The sequence below is a fragment of the Fragaria vesca genome, linkage group LG6 (assembly GCF_000184155.1).
Source record: "Fragaria vesca subsp. vesca linkage group LG6, FraVesHawaii_1.0, whole genome shotgun sequence".
Taxonomy (NCBI): domain Eukaryota; kingdom Viridiplantae; phylum Streptophyta; class Magnoliopsida; order Rosales; family Rosaceae; genus Fragaria; species Fragaria vesca.
The window spans coordinates 19668962-19684126 of record NC_020496.1 but is presented as its reverse complement, the minus strand read 5'-3'; the positions used below and the strand labels follow the sequence as shown (position 1 = coordinate 19684126).

At 37.1% G+C, this 15165-nt stretch overlaps 2 protein-coding genes across 2 annotated transcripts; one reads left to right on the top strand and one right to left on the bottom strand.

The window, feature by feature from the left end:
- Positions 1-3905: 3905 nt before the first annotated feature.
- LOC101294388 (protein downstream neighbor of son homolog) lies at positions 3906-10171 on the top strand. The gene is made up of 14 exons (XM_004305514.1): positions 3906-3967; positions 4060-4189; positions 4304-4392; positions 4487-4628; positions 4707-4897; positions 5462-5673; positions 5767-5865; positions 6817-6938; positions 7916-8011; positions 8612-8721; positions 8848-8935; positions 9305-9336; positions 9400-9504; positions 9878-10171. Exons 1-14 carry the CDS (start codon positions 3912-3914, stop codon positions 10104-10106), a joined length of 1701 nt encoding a protein of 566 aa, XP_004305562.1. The 5' UTR covers positions 3906-3911; the 3' UTR covers positions 10107-10171.
- Positions 10172-11037: 866 nt separating this feature from the next.
- LOC101303436 (F-box protein At5g06550-like) lies at positions 11038-13811 on the bottom strand. Its single transcript, XM_004303354.1, has 2 exons — positions 12469-13811; positions 11038-11411 (listed from the first exon to the last, which is right to left on the bottom strand). The coding sequence occupies exons 1-2, from the start codon at positions 13785-13787 to the stop codon at positions 11171-11173; spliced, it is 1560 nt and encodes a 519-aa protein (XP_004303402.1). The 5' UTR covers positions 13788-13811; the 3' UTR covers positions 11038-11170.
- Positions 13812-15165: the final 1354 nt, after the last annotated feature.

Genomic DNA, 15165 nt, shown 5'->3' with positions numbered 1-15165 from the left:
TGAGCGAGGCAATATTTTGTTATTTTTCTGAAAATGTTTCCATCATAATTCTTAACCAAGTAGCTAGATTTTTTTCTTTTTCTTTCTTGAGCACTACACTAACACTTGGTACAATTCTTGGTCCAATCAGTTTCTTATATCTTGAAAGAATGGGGTGAAACTCTTGCACACCCTCAATTACAACTTACACATTTTGATCCATTTTAAACTGTGGAATTATCAAAAATGTCCCTGTTCACAACAATTTGAAAAGAAAAAAAACACTATTATATGAAAAATTCCATAATGCGTTAATGCATGACATCATCAACTTTGTCTTAAAATTATAAAATAAGTCATCGAAATGATAATATTAGTCCTTAAAGATGTAAATAAGTCATTAAAGTTGTAAATATTTCTAGTTACCATATTAGTCCTTAAAATAGTAATGTTAATCCTTAAAGTTGTAATGTTAATCCTTAAAGTGGTAATATGAGTTTTTAAACTGGTAATACGAGTCCTTAAAGTGATAAAAAAAAAAGTTGAAACAACTTTGAGGACTAAATTACCATTTTAAAGACATATTTTACCACTCGATAACTAATGTTGTAATTAAAATTTACAACTTTAAAGACTCATATTACAACTTTAAAGACCAATTTTACTATTTTGATGACTCATTTTTCAACTTTAGGATAAAGTTGATACATGTCATACATTAACACACCTTAGTCTTCCCCCTTTTATATATCCACCGTAAAAAATGGGTCAGGGTGTGTGGATTGTTATTGAGAGTGTGCAAATTTCACTTATATAAAATACATGGAGCTAAGCCCGGAGGAAGAATAAATACGCAGAATATCCTTGGAATCTTTTTCACCTTCTTCACCCAATTGCCTGTATATTTGAATACACGGCACACTGGTTTGTGTAACTTTGTTAATGTTGGATGAACAACAGTGTCATGCACGTAATATTCATTGCGCCAGTGGCTAGATTGTGGTAGGCGTTGTCATGGGTGATGGAAGTCGGATCATGATATAGTCTATCACGAGTCTGCTGATCAATTGAGGTTTGGGGGTTGTCGACGACAATTCTTCCAAGGATGTCTCTACCCAATAGGTTTATCTCAACCGTCGTCGGCGTTGCAGTGGGTTGACGTCAACAGTTTTTACAGTTGGGTGCATTATTGTGTTCAAGTGGGCCTGGGTCTAGGTGGAATTTCCAAATTAGCCAGGGTATGGGTGTTCCATTGCATGTGTGCTCTATTCAGCTCCAGTTGGGTCTGTATTCTTGATTTGGGTTGGATTTCGATCCGAATTTGGGATCCAAGTAACACTCACATCTGAATCTTAGATCTGAATAGTTGCTCCTTTTTATATGGTATTGAATATGTTTCTAAGAAGTTTGTTTGCTAATTTCGAATTGTTTAAACTGTCGGTTACTCTCGAACTCATTATGAGTGATTCATCTTTACTAGATGGTAAACTAGTAATTTCATGACATATGTAGTGCAGCGATGCCATTCGACATCAAGCCACATCTTCATTACCTCTTACTATAGATGTATCGGCTGCTGGGTGAGAATCGACGCCGTTTGATTGGGTCGACAAAGCATGTGATTGAATTGTGATTAGACTCGGGTGGCCACAGTGTTGACATCAGCATGAGCTTTTAGAGGGTGGCATGGCAATTGTAGGCTTCACGTTTGTGTGGGCTGTCAGACCGATTCAGTGGTAATATCATATCTTGTGGATTGCAGCAAGAATCGGTCCGGTGTATTGACGAGGGAAGTGGGAGTGGGTTAGGCCTGTTTAAGCCTAAATTTCTTTCTATTTCTCTCTCTCTCTCTATATATATATATATATATATATATATATATATATATATATATATAGTAGGGATCATTTTTTTTGACATATATGAGGGATCAAGCATTAGACCAAATTTTCAATCACATATCAACATCTCCACCGTTCAATATTTAGATGTATATATATAGATCATTTTTGTAAAATTTCATCCCATTTGGTGATCGTTAAGACTTCGAACTAACTGAAATCAATTGATGGATCAAATCTGCCAAACCTGAACAGTTCATGCCTATAATTTTAATTCGCAGTTTTGAACACCTTAACGATCACCAATTTGGATGAAATTTTGCAGAAGTGATCTACATATTAGGACCTAAAAACTAAACGGTTAAGATTGAAAAATGTGATTGAAAAGTAGGTCTAATGCTTGATCCCTCATATATGTCAAAAAAAGGGATCCCTTAATAGAAAGGCCCTGTATATATATATATATGGGGCTGGATTTGGGTCCGGTCTTTGGCAAGCCCGTTCTGAGCCAGATTCACAAAGGAGGTTTTCTATTGGTCAAACAGCTACCTCACTCATGACAACGCACACTATACCGGTCTTTAGGCGACAATATGGGTGATGAAGGTTACAACAGAGGTTCTCCTAAGATATAGGATTTTCTTTTTCATAGTCTTTTTAGCTAGTATTTTCGGCCTAGGTCTTATGGATTGGTTTTGAGATTTGATTTCAGAATTTTAGTTTTCTTATGCTGCGCAACACATTTTAATATGAGAGTCTTACGGAGCTCACAAACTTGACCGAGAGAGGTTGTATGATTGTTCAATTAGTGAATTTGTCTTCCATTCCCTTAAAAATGAGATGCTTGATGAATTCCGAACCAAACGTGGCCCAAGTGCTGTCATTGCCAGAGAAGAATTGGGCTTTGAGATTGGGCCTGTTTTGGTTTTGAACAAATGACATCATTTTGCGTAGCACCGTTAAAAGAAGAGACTTGAAAGGTCGAACGGTCGAAGACCCAAAATCCGGCTGGAGTGCGCGTGGGAGAGAGACAGACAGGCAAACGGTCAGTAACGGAGTGACCTAACGGCGTCTGCCCCAGGAGGGAAACGAAATTCCAAATCGTTTCAAATAAAGCCTCAAATCCATCTTTTGCCGCATTTTCCCACCCGTCTCTCCCCTCTTTTGCCCTAAAATTTCATTTTTGGGGCAAACCGACCCGAAAGCCACAGCGATTCATCTCCCTCCACGCTTACGTCACTCTCGGATTTCCCCGGCTCTTGATTTCCGATGCCTCTTCGCCGGAACTCTCTTCTTCGCTGAGGTTAGTCACTCTTCTTTCGATGCTCTCTTTATAGAAATTGCTCAGATTCCGATGCTACTTTTCTGGAATTTCATTCTCAGATGATGAATTAGGGTTAGGGTTCTTGTAGTCAATGTTGATGGAATCGGGATCTCCGAAACTAATTTGGATTTGATTCGTTTTTCTTGTTTGTTTATTTGTTTGACGTATTGAATCGATGCTCTAAATCATGTGTAGGACTGTGAATCTTGGTGAAGATCTGCCGTGGATAGTGTTTGAGGCAAAAGGTATGGCTAAGGTTGCTCGACCTGGTTCTCTACCTCCCGCTGCTCTCAAGGTTGGCGGCGGAGCGATGAAGGTTGGCCCAGTCAAGAGAAAGACGCCTTCAGAACTGAGAGTAAGCTCTTCAGCTTAACCGTGTTCTCTCTCGGCTTTGTTCTTCTTGATTGTAAAATCCGATTTCATTGTTCGAAAAGTTATTGATTATAGTTGGTTGGAAACTTTAGAACTTATCAACAGTAAACCGTGCAACTCAATGTGCTTCTTGTTATTTTACTTATAAACTTTTACGATTAATGTCAAGACGATTGTAGTGGATCTTCATCCCAGGATTCCCATTTTAATTGGAATGGGCACATAAACCTGTGTACCTAGAGTTAGTATACGGTTTCACATCTGCTTATTGCTCAATGTGAAAAATTGGAGTGAAGTATATATTCAAGAAGCTTTGGGCATCATATAACTGGCCATAATATTTTAGAGGGTTCTCATTTATAATGTCTGCATGACAGGAAGAGCAGTTGAAGCGGATGAATGCTGTGGAGATTATGGATGAATCTCCAGCTCCTTTGCTTGGTTCTACAAAGTAAGATTTGGTTAAAATGTCCACAAACATGAGTTATTGACGTTGTAGTTTTGGTTTGTGAAGTACTAACTTAATTTCTTTTTGAACACCAGGGAGTCAGATAATGGGATTAAGAAACCAGAATTATCAAGAAATCCTAGATATCATGACATTCGTATGGATGAAGTATATCCTGCAAAAAAATGTAGGTCCAGAATGCTATTTGGAAAGGAAAATATCAAGGTACATATTCTTACTTACATTATCTATCTTTTTTCCTGCAATGTCTTTTTTTCTTTTTTTCTCTTGTTTCAATTCAGTCTGTATTTTACAAAACTACTTTATTATTCTCTCCAGGAAAGTACTTCAATGGACCCACCTATCAGCCTTAAGAATCTCTCTGCGTGCACTAGTGTGGCTTCTAAGAGAAAACACCAACAAATGGGGTATGTCTATCAGTAACTGTTAATACTTTCTAAAAGTTAGGCACATCTGCGTGTCATATACTCATATTGTTCACTCTCTTTCTTCTCTGAATAGGCCAGAGATTGCGGCCGTTAACACAGAAAAAGGTGTAGCTAAAGCTGGTCAAGCAAATGAAAATAGTCAAAGTACTTTCAGTAGCGTTAATGAGATTTCATCGGCTGGTGATCGGTCATCTGGCTTTGGATCTGTTGATGTGGTATGTTTCGTGCCATTCCAGCCTGTTATCTAGACAACTGAAGAATCTGTTTCAACAGTTTTATTCCCATCTTACCAGGGTAAAGCAATGAAAGGAATGGCTGCCCTTGAATCCTCAATCGCTACTGGTTTACCTGCTAATTCTTCTGGGAGATGTAGGGATCCTTCATCAACTGGTTTTGGCAGCTTTTGCTTGCCTGGTGTCAAGGTTCCTCTGGATTTTACTTTGAAAACTAGTATACGAGTGGTGTCCTCTTCCCCAGCTAGTCGGTTAGTGAACAATTAAAATCTATTACAACAGCTTGTTTCATTGACTGTACTTGAAGATAAAATTATTGCTGGATTTTTATCTGTTGTCTTGTTAATCTCTCCTGGTCTTACTTAGTTCTCATTGACATGTGTTAAGACCCTTAATATGTAGATGAATTGCTATACAGATCCAGTATTTTCATGAGCATTTATATTGTGAATTTAGGACACTTCATTGTTGTAGTTCGATTAAGTTGAAGCAGGGTGCAGAGCATGGACATTCACCACAAAATTCTTAAAATATTTCATATAAGAGATACTAATTATTTTATGCCATAGGTAAACTAATAATAAAAATTATGGACATAGCAAATCTAAGTTACTTCAGAGTTTAGAATCTTGAACATGGTATTGACTTGCCACCCCTAGTAATTGCTTTCTTGTGAATCTTGTCTTGTATTTAGTAAAGGAAATCTGGTACTGTACAAACTGGTATTTTCTGTTAGTTTTCTCCATTGGCTACAGTTAATAGTAGGTTGGTAAATAGTCTACCAAACTTATGTTTCTTGTGCTTTTTCTTTTTAGGATTCATAAGTCAATCACACGCAGTGCCTTCCCCAGTATGCCTAACTCCACATCTAGATTTGAGAGTTTTGATGATCAAATTATGAGCCGTAGCTCAGGGCTCACATCAACTTCTGAAGTCAGTTCCAAACTTTTACATTCATGGGTTTATCCTCAATCTACCCTGCCACATTCTCTTATACAAGTGTTGACTTCCTCAACAGCTGAGGGAGGTGCGTTAAATAAATTTAATACTCAATATTCTCAAATCATACCCAATCTTTCATATCCTGACATGTACTTATCAGCAGTTTCCTCTTTTGCAGTTGAAATGGATTTTTTAACAAAACGACATGTGGCATGGGAGGACTCATTTCAAAGTCTATATTACATGCTTCGCAATGGTGCCTGTAATATATTTTATGGTAATAACTTATGTCATTTATTGTTATCCAGCCACCTTTTATCTTTTATGTGTGTGTGTGTGTATATATATATATTTTCTGTAATTATATATTGATTTAATGTTTTTAGCCAAATTGCTACCCTACCTTTCACCTTAGTGTCAATTTGCTACCCTAGCTTTCATTTCAGCCAATTTGCTACCCTAACTTTTCATAATTAGCCAATTTGCTACCCTAACTATTATTTCTGCCAATTTGCTACCTTATGTTTTCAAAACCAGCCAACTTGCTACCTTTTTGTATTTTATTTTGTTCATTTCTTCATCCAAACATGAATTAATTCTGAAAATCAAAGGTTAAAGTTGGTCGATATTGAAATTTTGATAAGTAAATTGGTTAATCTTGAAAGCCTAAAGTAGCAAATTTGATGGAAGGGTAGCAAATTGGCAGATTTAATAGTTAGGGTAGCAAATTGGCTAATTATGAAAAGCTAGGGTAGCAAATTGGCTGAAATGAAAGCTAGGGTTGCAAATTGACACCAAGGTGAAAGTTAGGGTAGCAAATTGGAAATTATGCCATTTAATACTTGCTGAATACCCCTAAATTACTATAGATTGATCAGGCTGCCTAGCTCTCTTCAAGTCTGACTATAATGAATGAAACATTCCTATGCAGCTTAGAAGGACTAAGGTCTCTTTATTTTCCTGTCATGTGCTACTGTCATTACTGTTAAAGCTGTAGTTGTGCATATAAATGCTTTGTGCACAAGCCATGCATGCCTTGGATACCTTTTTTCTGGTCATATAGGAATAAGGCATAACTTTACTTTTAGGAATCTCATGATCCATATGAATATCTTTGAACGTTCATTTTTTAATGTTTTATTTTTAATTTCTTTATTTTTTCAATTTCTTATATTTCTCATATTTTGGGTTCTATACTGATTGCTTTTTTCATTTAAAAATCTTCTAGTGTGTACTCCATATTTTGTGGTAATGTTTACTGGTCGTGATGTTGCTGTGGGTACCAAACGCCTCACCAATGCTTGTATCTCCCAGTCAACAAGAGTCTTGCAATCATTGTTAAGAGAGAATGTAAGTTTCGCTTGTTTTAAATATTTTATTATTACTTTTTTGGTGAACTATACTTTTCCTTATTGCAAACTTATAGCATCTTTAATTTTGAATCCTATTTTGTAGAAGCTTGGTTTTTGAATATAATGCTTATTGCATTCATAGGAACTAGGAAGCATTTATGCCCGAGTATAAACTGTTGTTGTATTTCTGACCTTGTGTTGTTGAATTTCGATCCTATTTATATTTTATACCGACTTTTGGTTTGTGTTTTGCAAATCAAAATATACTTTTACGAGTTTTGCAACTAAAGTTCAGTTTCTGATTGATAATGTGGGCTCCATTTGAAACAACAGCTCAAGGTGACTGTAGTTTTTGACTATTGTGCACAGCTGCTTATGAATTCATGGAGATCAGAGACTGAGTCTTACTGTGGGTAGTATTATAGCATTGTAAAATGGGTGTCAATGGATGTGTTCGAGGTCTTTCATACCTAACCATGGGTTCAAAGGGGTTAAGCTTGGGTCATGCATCATTAAGATCACTTTCATTTAGCTGCATGACCCACACTTTACTCCTTTAAATCTGAGGATGCATAAGAAAGACCCAATATAACTCAGTGAGGCCTAGCCTTATAATGCTGTAATACTAACAATACTGTCAGATTAAAACCAGTATTTCTTAAAAGTTCATCTCTCTGAGTGGGTAAATCCAAACATTGAGGCTTGAAATCTGTTGACTCTGTTTTGATCTGATAATGAAAACTGAAGTTAATAAATGAGATTCACTCTATAAAATCAACTCCAATTTATGTTTGTACTTCTCCTCAGTTAGTCAATATTGGTTATAAATTGTTTGCTCTCTGACTAGACACTGATCAAGTATTGTCTTTCTCATGCATGTTATTTGTAAAAGCTGAGAATGGACTTTGTACCATTTTCTTGTATTTAAATTGTCTATCATGTTTGACATTTTTCAATTTAAAATATTGATATCAGGATGTTTCCTTCTCTATGCCCCTTTGCCGTTCTAAAGTGGAGCAAGTCACTACAGAAGTCCTTGATGAACTCTCAGAGATGCAAGAATTGGGCCAGGTTAGTATCTTTTTTACCCTTGCATCACAGTATTTTTTATTTGTATCAGATTTCAGGCCTGATTAGGATTATAAATACCTTATCCTATTGTATGGAAAATAACCTGAAGGATAGGATTGTTTACTCACTTCTGAGCTATGATGGGAAACTGATCCATGTTCTTATCCACTGTTTGATCAGACAGGTTTATAAACTAGTTTCAGATCAAGAGTGGTCCAAAAGTGCCCTATGATTGATTTAGGTTGTCTAATTCCAATGATTGTTACCATTATTTTGAAAAGATATTGGTGAGAAGAATGATAATGCATGACAAGCATTTCAATTTTTTTTGGCAGTAAGGATAAGTGTGCAATTGGTTGTGTACCAAAAGTGCCCTATACTTGACTTTTGGTTGTCTAATTCCAATAATTGTTACCATTATTTTGTAAAAAGATAATTGGTNAGAGTATGATAATGCATGACAAGTCATTTCATATATATTTTTTTTGGTCAGTAAGGATAAGTGTGCAATTGGTTGTGTACTCATATAATTTCCATCTCTTGGGTATTTAAGACTCTTCGGCTTCTTTACTGATCTTTCTCCATTTTTATTTGTTGCAGACTCGACGCACAAGATCACTGGTTGATTTAGATTACACCCCGGAATCTTTGCTTGTCATTAGTGGGAATAAGAATGTTCATGGCCTGTTTGATATTTTATTAAATTATAGGTATGATCTGGTAAAAAGAGAACTCTGTAAGCTCAGTTACTTGGTTTCCAAATTGCATATTATATACATCTTTCTGATCTGTATCATCTTCTTGCTGAACTTGATTCCATCTGGTTTCATGTTTAGATCTTTCATGACTACCTTGATAGGAGTGGATGTTCCTGCATTATATTCACCTGTGCCATTTCAGAATGCTGCCATCTGTTCTCCGCAGGTGGGTGTGTAGTTTAGAAAATATGCTTGAATTGTATGGAATTAAATATATCTCTTACGCCACTGGTTCTGCTGACTTCCTAGACTACTTTATCATGTCATGTTGCCAAAAATCTGAGTTGTACTATCTTCTCTTTGGAGTCTTACTAATTGCAACACAGTAGTGATTGATGTGATATACGTATTAGAGATCTGCAAAGAACAGTTTTTCCCCTTTCACGTGAATGTCCTAACCTGCCTTTATTGTAATGCGAATACTGTGTGATATATCAAATGGATTACTGGTTATTAATAAATCATTTCTATTAAGATTGTTACTATCATGATTATCAATATTATCATTGATCAAATATTCAACCCTGTCATGCAGGTTAAATGCATGGATCTGAAAAGAACAGAACAGGTGGTTGCTTCAAACAAAGGATCTGTTTCACAAGATGTTGGATCTATGCAAAGCGTATCTGCTGGTCTCTGCTCTAGTGTTGAAATTAAGGATGCATTTATTCCACCATGGATTATATCTAGTCTATGTGCTGTAGTGGGATCTGAAGGGGGAAGCTTTGAGGCGAGGTACATTTTCTGCAACTCAAGTTTCATTTGAACTATTATGCAATCATGCTGAGAGTCCTTGCGACTATCTAGGATTCATTGAAACAAAGTTCCCTAAAATACATGGATACCCACAATTTATGGTCAAGTGACATGAGTTCTCAATATATCTTTTCCTATGTGCACCACCTTTTTTTTTTATGGTCAAGTGAAGAATAGACTATTTTCCCATAATCTTGTGACTTCGTTGCTGCATCGATGGAATTCAAAGTACATAAAATCTAGCATTCCAGTTTTGCAGATTTAATATTACAGTTGTCTGCATATGGAGCTTAACTGTACCTTTTTTTTGGGATAATTAACTGTATTTTTGTTTGACTTGGCTTGTTTCCAGTTTTACAAGTGATCCTACCTCAATCGGATTGAATGTTACAATAGAAGCAGCTCCTGAGAAATCTAATTCTCAAGAGGGGGCAGCTGAAGATTTTCAAAGTAGCAGTTCTGCTTTTGGTATTCCGGAATCCATTGTAACTCCAAACCTGCGCTTGGGTTTACTAAAGAGCTTGAAATTTTCAAATGGGTCTTATACAGCTTCTGTTTCTCCCACCTTGGATTCCAAATAGAAAAACTATAGTTTGGTTTCACAATGTTGGTTGGTACCATTCTTCATCCCTAACAATGTACTTTGATTTGGTACTATCCACTCTGGATGGCTTTCTTTAAGCATATGTTTCTGTAAGAGTTGTACCAATTTAATGTACCACAATAAATCCTCGAAGAACTGCAATACATGCCGTACGCTTATAAACAAACAAACTAATCGAGCAAAATGCTACTAGCCTACACCAGGATTGCATTCCCAACTCACCATCATATCGTTCTTGGGTCTTGAATGGTTTCAAAACTCAAAGCTATTAGATATTGTAAAGACTAGGGAGTAAAGAAAGGTTGGCTTCGAGCAGAAAGAACGAAAAAGGTGATTAGCAAAACAAATTAAAATTATTGAAATGCATACGAGATAATCATTTAGGTCTTTGCCTTGCTGTGGCATCTGAGTTTCTTATTAGTCTCTTTCATCTTTACAGTTTAGCTATACATGAACAAAGGAAAACAGTCTGTTAGGTTTCTACTTGAAACCAGGTGCCAGGTGGAGAGCAAAGGGGTTCAAGGAAACACCTTGTTCGTAGCCTATCGGATATCTCTTTCTCCATATATAGGTATTTGTAGTCATTTTGTTTCTTATGAACTGTTGAAGTGACAAGTCTAGAGCATATCAGTTGGCACCTTCAACATCACTAAACAGTGGGCGTTGGATTATGACGGTTGAACGGCTGGGCAGAGTACCTATATCTAAGTCTACTTCTGCCTGGGCAAGTAAGTGAACATATTCGAGAACTCACCCATTTCAACAGACATCCGTAGTATGATATTTGAACTGATCTTTTCCGCATGCTTTAACACATACACTTTTTTTTTGGTAATACTTAACACATACACTTGAACAGGAAAGTTTCCAGGGGAGTGCAATGGCAAATAATATGGTAAAGCGAAATGAAAATAATTGAAGTACAACAATGTGAATTTGATCAAAATACTGTCAAAATTGTTCTCAATTTTCTGGAGGTTGGAGGCAACAACAGGGAGAAGTACTAGTTCCAGTCTGCTCAGTGTCTTCAGGTTTTATACGTTAGAAAGAGAACTTGAAAGCACCAGCTTTTGAATCTGTCACTGTATCCCAGAAGGAGGGTTTACTCTGTTGGGCCTTCTTCTCTTCTGCTTTCTGCAACAACTTATCAATTGTTCCCGGTAAAGAAGTCTCAATAGCCTTTCTAAACTTATCATACAAGTTCACCCGATCTCTCGTCCCAGACACCAGAGTGCTGGCATTTGGCCTCTTAAGAAAATCCAAGACATTCAACAAATTACTCCTGCAAAACACAAAAATCAGGCAATTATAGCTATCACCCTTCTTTTCTGTCAGAGAACAACGCATATAATGAATGGGCATGCAATGCACATCCAGTTCCTGTCATATGAAGGTGAGGAAAACAACATAAAATTCAAATTGATAGGGGTTTTTTCGGGTTCCACTTTCATCTTATATGAAGGCACAAAAATCTTTACTATGTACTGACATTATTTTTTTTCTCATTTTAAATCTGTATGAATCTTTTTCATCAACTCTGCTATTTTTACATATGCATGAATTCAAATATGATACACCAGCTCAGTTGCCCCATAACCACATTCATCTGTTAACTACCATCTAATATTTCCAACGAGCTGAGTGCTCTGTAAGGAACAACATACCTAACCCCCCCCCCCAAATATAACCTAAATTTTTGACTTGATTTCTCATCTCCTTCAGGCCTATTAGAAAATAAATCTCAAACCAGTATTAACTTGACGAAAGAAGCCTCTTTTTCTAACTGATCTATCTGTCTTCTTGAATGTCAGCAGAAGGATATCCAATACCCCCTCCTCTATCAAGTACTCTCACTATGGTTATTACTCCCAAGGAAATAACTTGATTAGACTTCTTAACTGATGATATATTTAATTGAAAAAGTTACACCAGGCTATCAGAACTTCAACAATCCTGGTAACCCTAGTGGCATGATTCAAGTGCTAAGAATTTTTCACACAGTTGCACAGTATTGGATTTCACTTGGTAAATCTTGTATTCTTTTTGAGAATCCATTATGGAAATATCACATGTATTGCTTGAAATATGACCTAAATATTTTCTAAATTCACTAAGCTCTCCCAGCTATTGGAAGACAGTGTTATGCCTACTTCGTGCCTTCAATAGACCGCATACTAATCAAGTAGTCATCCACATGGAGTTTATAAGGCAAGACAAATATCTATTTTACCTACCAAATCCTAGTTACTACACACAACCTTTTGCAACTATTTGAAGTAATGTGACAGAAGTTATGAGAATATTCTATACTATAAACATAAGATTTATAGCAACCATACCTGCTAGCATAATTCTGCGTAATGGCAATCGATTCCTCCAAGTTGAACACCAAATGCCACCATCCATTAGGTACAAAAAGAACCTCCCCAGCCTTACAAATGCACTCGATAGGTTTCCTTTTCCAAGTCTTTGTGGCACCATAAAAGTTCATGAACCATTCAATTATTGAAACAGGGCATGCCACCTCAGCACCATCTGGACTGGGATGCACCCCTGGAGGAACAACATCAGGAGGAAACAGCACCCATTTCTTTGATCCCTTGATCACTGCATTCCAAGCTGATGTTGAATTAGGATCAATGTGGAACGAGGAACCTGACCCGGCTGGTCCAATTATAATCCATCTATAATCTGGCCTCTCATTACCCAAAACATTAAACAAGTCCTCCCTAAAGTACACAGGAACTTCATACTCCGAACCCAACCTTGCAACTTTTTCTCCAAACTTTGGGTCAAAAACGTACAATGGCCTCTCTTCCCTCGCTTGATCAGCATATCTAAAATAATCCTCAAGATTCATCTCCACTGGCCCAGCTGCAAATTGCACATCACCACACAGTTTAACCAAATAATCTCTATCCCATTTCTCTAATGCAACCCAATTATCCATACACCCTTCCAAGAGCACAGGCTTATTCGGTTCCTCAAAATCGGAAATGAACTCCTCAACCGAAATGCCCCTTCTCCGTATTATGTTATCTCTCTCAAGCCATTCAGGTTTCATTTCAAGATTGGCACAGAGCCAACTCTGGAACAGATAATCCGAATAAAAGTCTCTCACTCTCAAACCAGAAACACTGACATTCGACACATCAAATGAAGGGTAATGAGCAGCAATGTAAGTAGATTTCCAAGTGCAATTATACAAAAGCCTACCATTCAGATTTTCCAACACAAGGTTCCTCCAAAGGGGCTCATGATTTGCAAAGATATAAAAAGACTTGCTCACACTCGCCAAAACCCCCAAGTGGGTCCCAGCTAAAAAGGCTAGAATCTCAAGAACAAGCTCATCTGTAAGGGTTTGGAGATTACCTAAGCCAGTGTTTCTTGAGTTGACAGAACCTGGATTGAGGTAGAGATTGCCCAGTGGCTTGACACCATGTGTGTGTGATGGGGCAGAGGCTTTAAGATTGAACCCTTCTTCAACCTCATCGCCATCTTCTGCTTCCTCCATCTCTTCTTCGTCGGGGCATTTTTCGCAAATGGGGTTTTGTTTTGTGGGAACAGTTTTGCTTCTGATCTTGTTTCTGCTCTTGTTCTTCTTCTTTTTCGTTATGGCTTTGGTCCTTTTGGACAATAAGCTTTTGAAGCTCAACATGCTAGAGGGCTTTGCTTCGCTGCTGAAGCCAGAAACAAAGAGGCAATAAGGAAGGGTTTTAGAGGACTGCCGGCACATAGAAACGTTTCTCGTTTTATTAGCTCTTTTATTATTGTTGTTTTTAATCAAATAAACGACTCAATACTAAAGCGGTGGGACGCGGGCGTTTCGGTTTAGGTCGGTTTTAAGCCTCAAAAACGTAATTAAACTTCTTTTTCGAAATCAAATTTGCCAACCATCAACACTGTGTTAGTCATGAGACCATCCAATAAAAAGATGACATGTGTGATAACTATAATTAACTTTAACCATAGTTAACTAAATTAATGGAAAACTGAAAAAGAATTTTAATAACAATAAACTCACTTTTATAATTATATTTAATTTTCCAAACACCCTCTTTCTCTCTCCACCCTCTCCGCCTTCTCTCCCGTCAACAACTACCTCCTCGACCGGGCCTCCACCCCAGCCGATGGCAGCTAATTTGTCCCGGACTCCTGTCCCTCACCTCTCTCAATTCCCCTCCCCCTCACTCCCCCTAATTCTACCAAACCACCAGACTTTTCACTTCCTGAAATCTCGAAGCGGAATTGACAGAGTCTGACGTTCGTCTCCTTCTTCCATTTCTGGTTTCGTTTTGGCAGCTCCTGCATTGCCTTCTTCCCTGGCCTTCGATTACCAAGATGGTTTTCTGCATTCTTATTTCCATCATGAGTATTTTTGGCCTCTCTGTTTTGTGGTTGCCCATGCATTCTTGATCTTCATCTTCTTGAGGGTTTAAGTTTTTTATGATTAGGAGGAAGAAGAAGATGAAGCTAGAACCCAGAAAGAAAAGGGCCTTCTTGACTGAAACTAATATGGGCAAGGCGGAGAGGGTTGAAAGAGAGAGTAGACTCAGTAGAGAGAGAGAGGTGTTTGGGAAATTAAATATTGTTTTTTTGTTATTAAAATTCTTTTTCAGTTTTCTATTAATTTAGTTAACTATGGTTAAAGTTAATTATAAGTATTACACATGGCATCTTTTTATTGGATGGTCTCATGCTTTGTTGATGGTTGGCAAATTTGATTCCTTCTTTTTCGGTTTTGCTATATTTTAAACAGTTTTGAAAGTTTAACCGGATGTTACACCATTTTTTTAATGCGATGCGGGTGAGTTCAGTGTGGATGGATTTATTTAGAGAAAATGACATATCACTACCCTAAACAGTAACATAACACAAAAAACATACATTTTAAATGATTTAGACAAATAAAGATCAAAGCCCAGACCCAATATCAGTTATCAGATAGCAACACATGTTGGATATGATGTGTAAAATTACCAAAATGATAAAGTTTCAACAAAATTACGTGATACGCCACACCCTCTCTCTCTCTC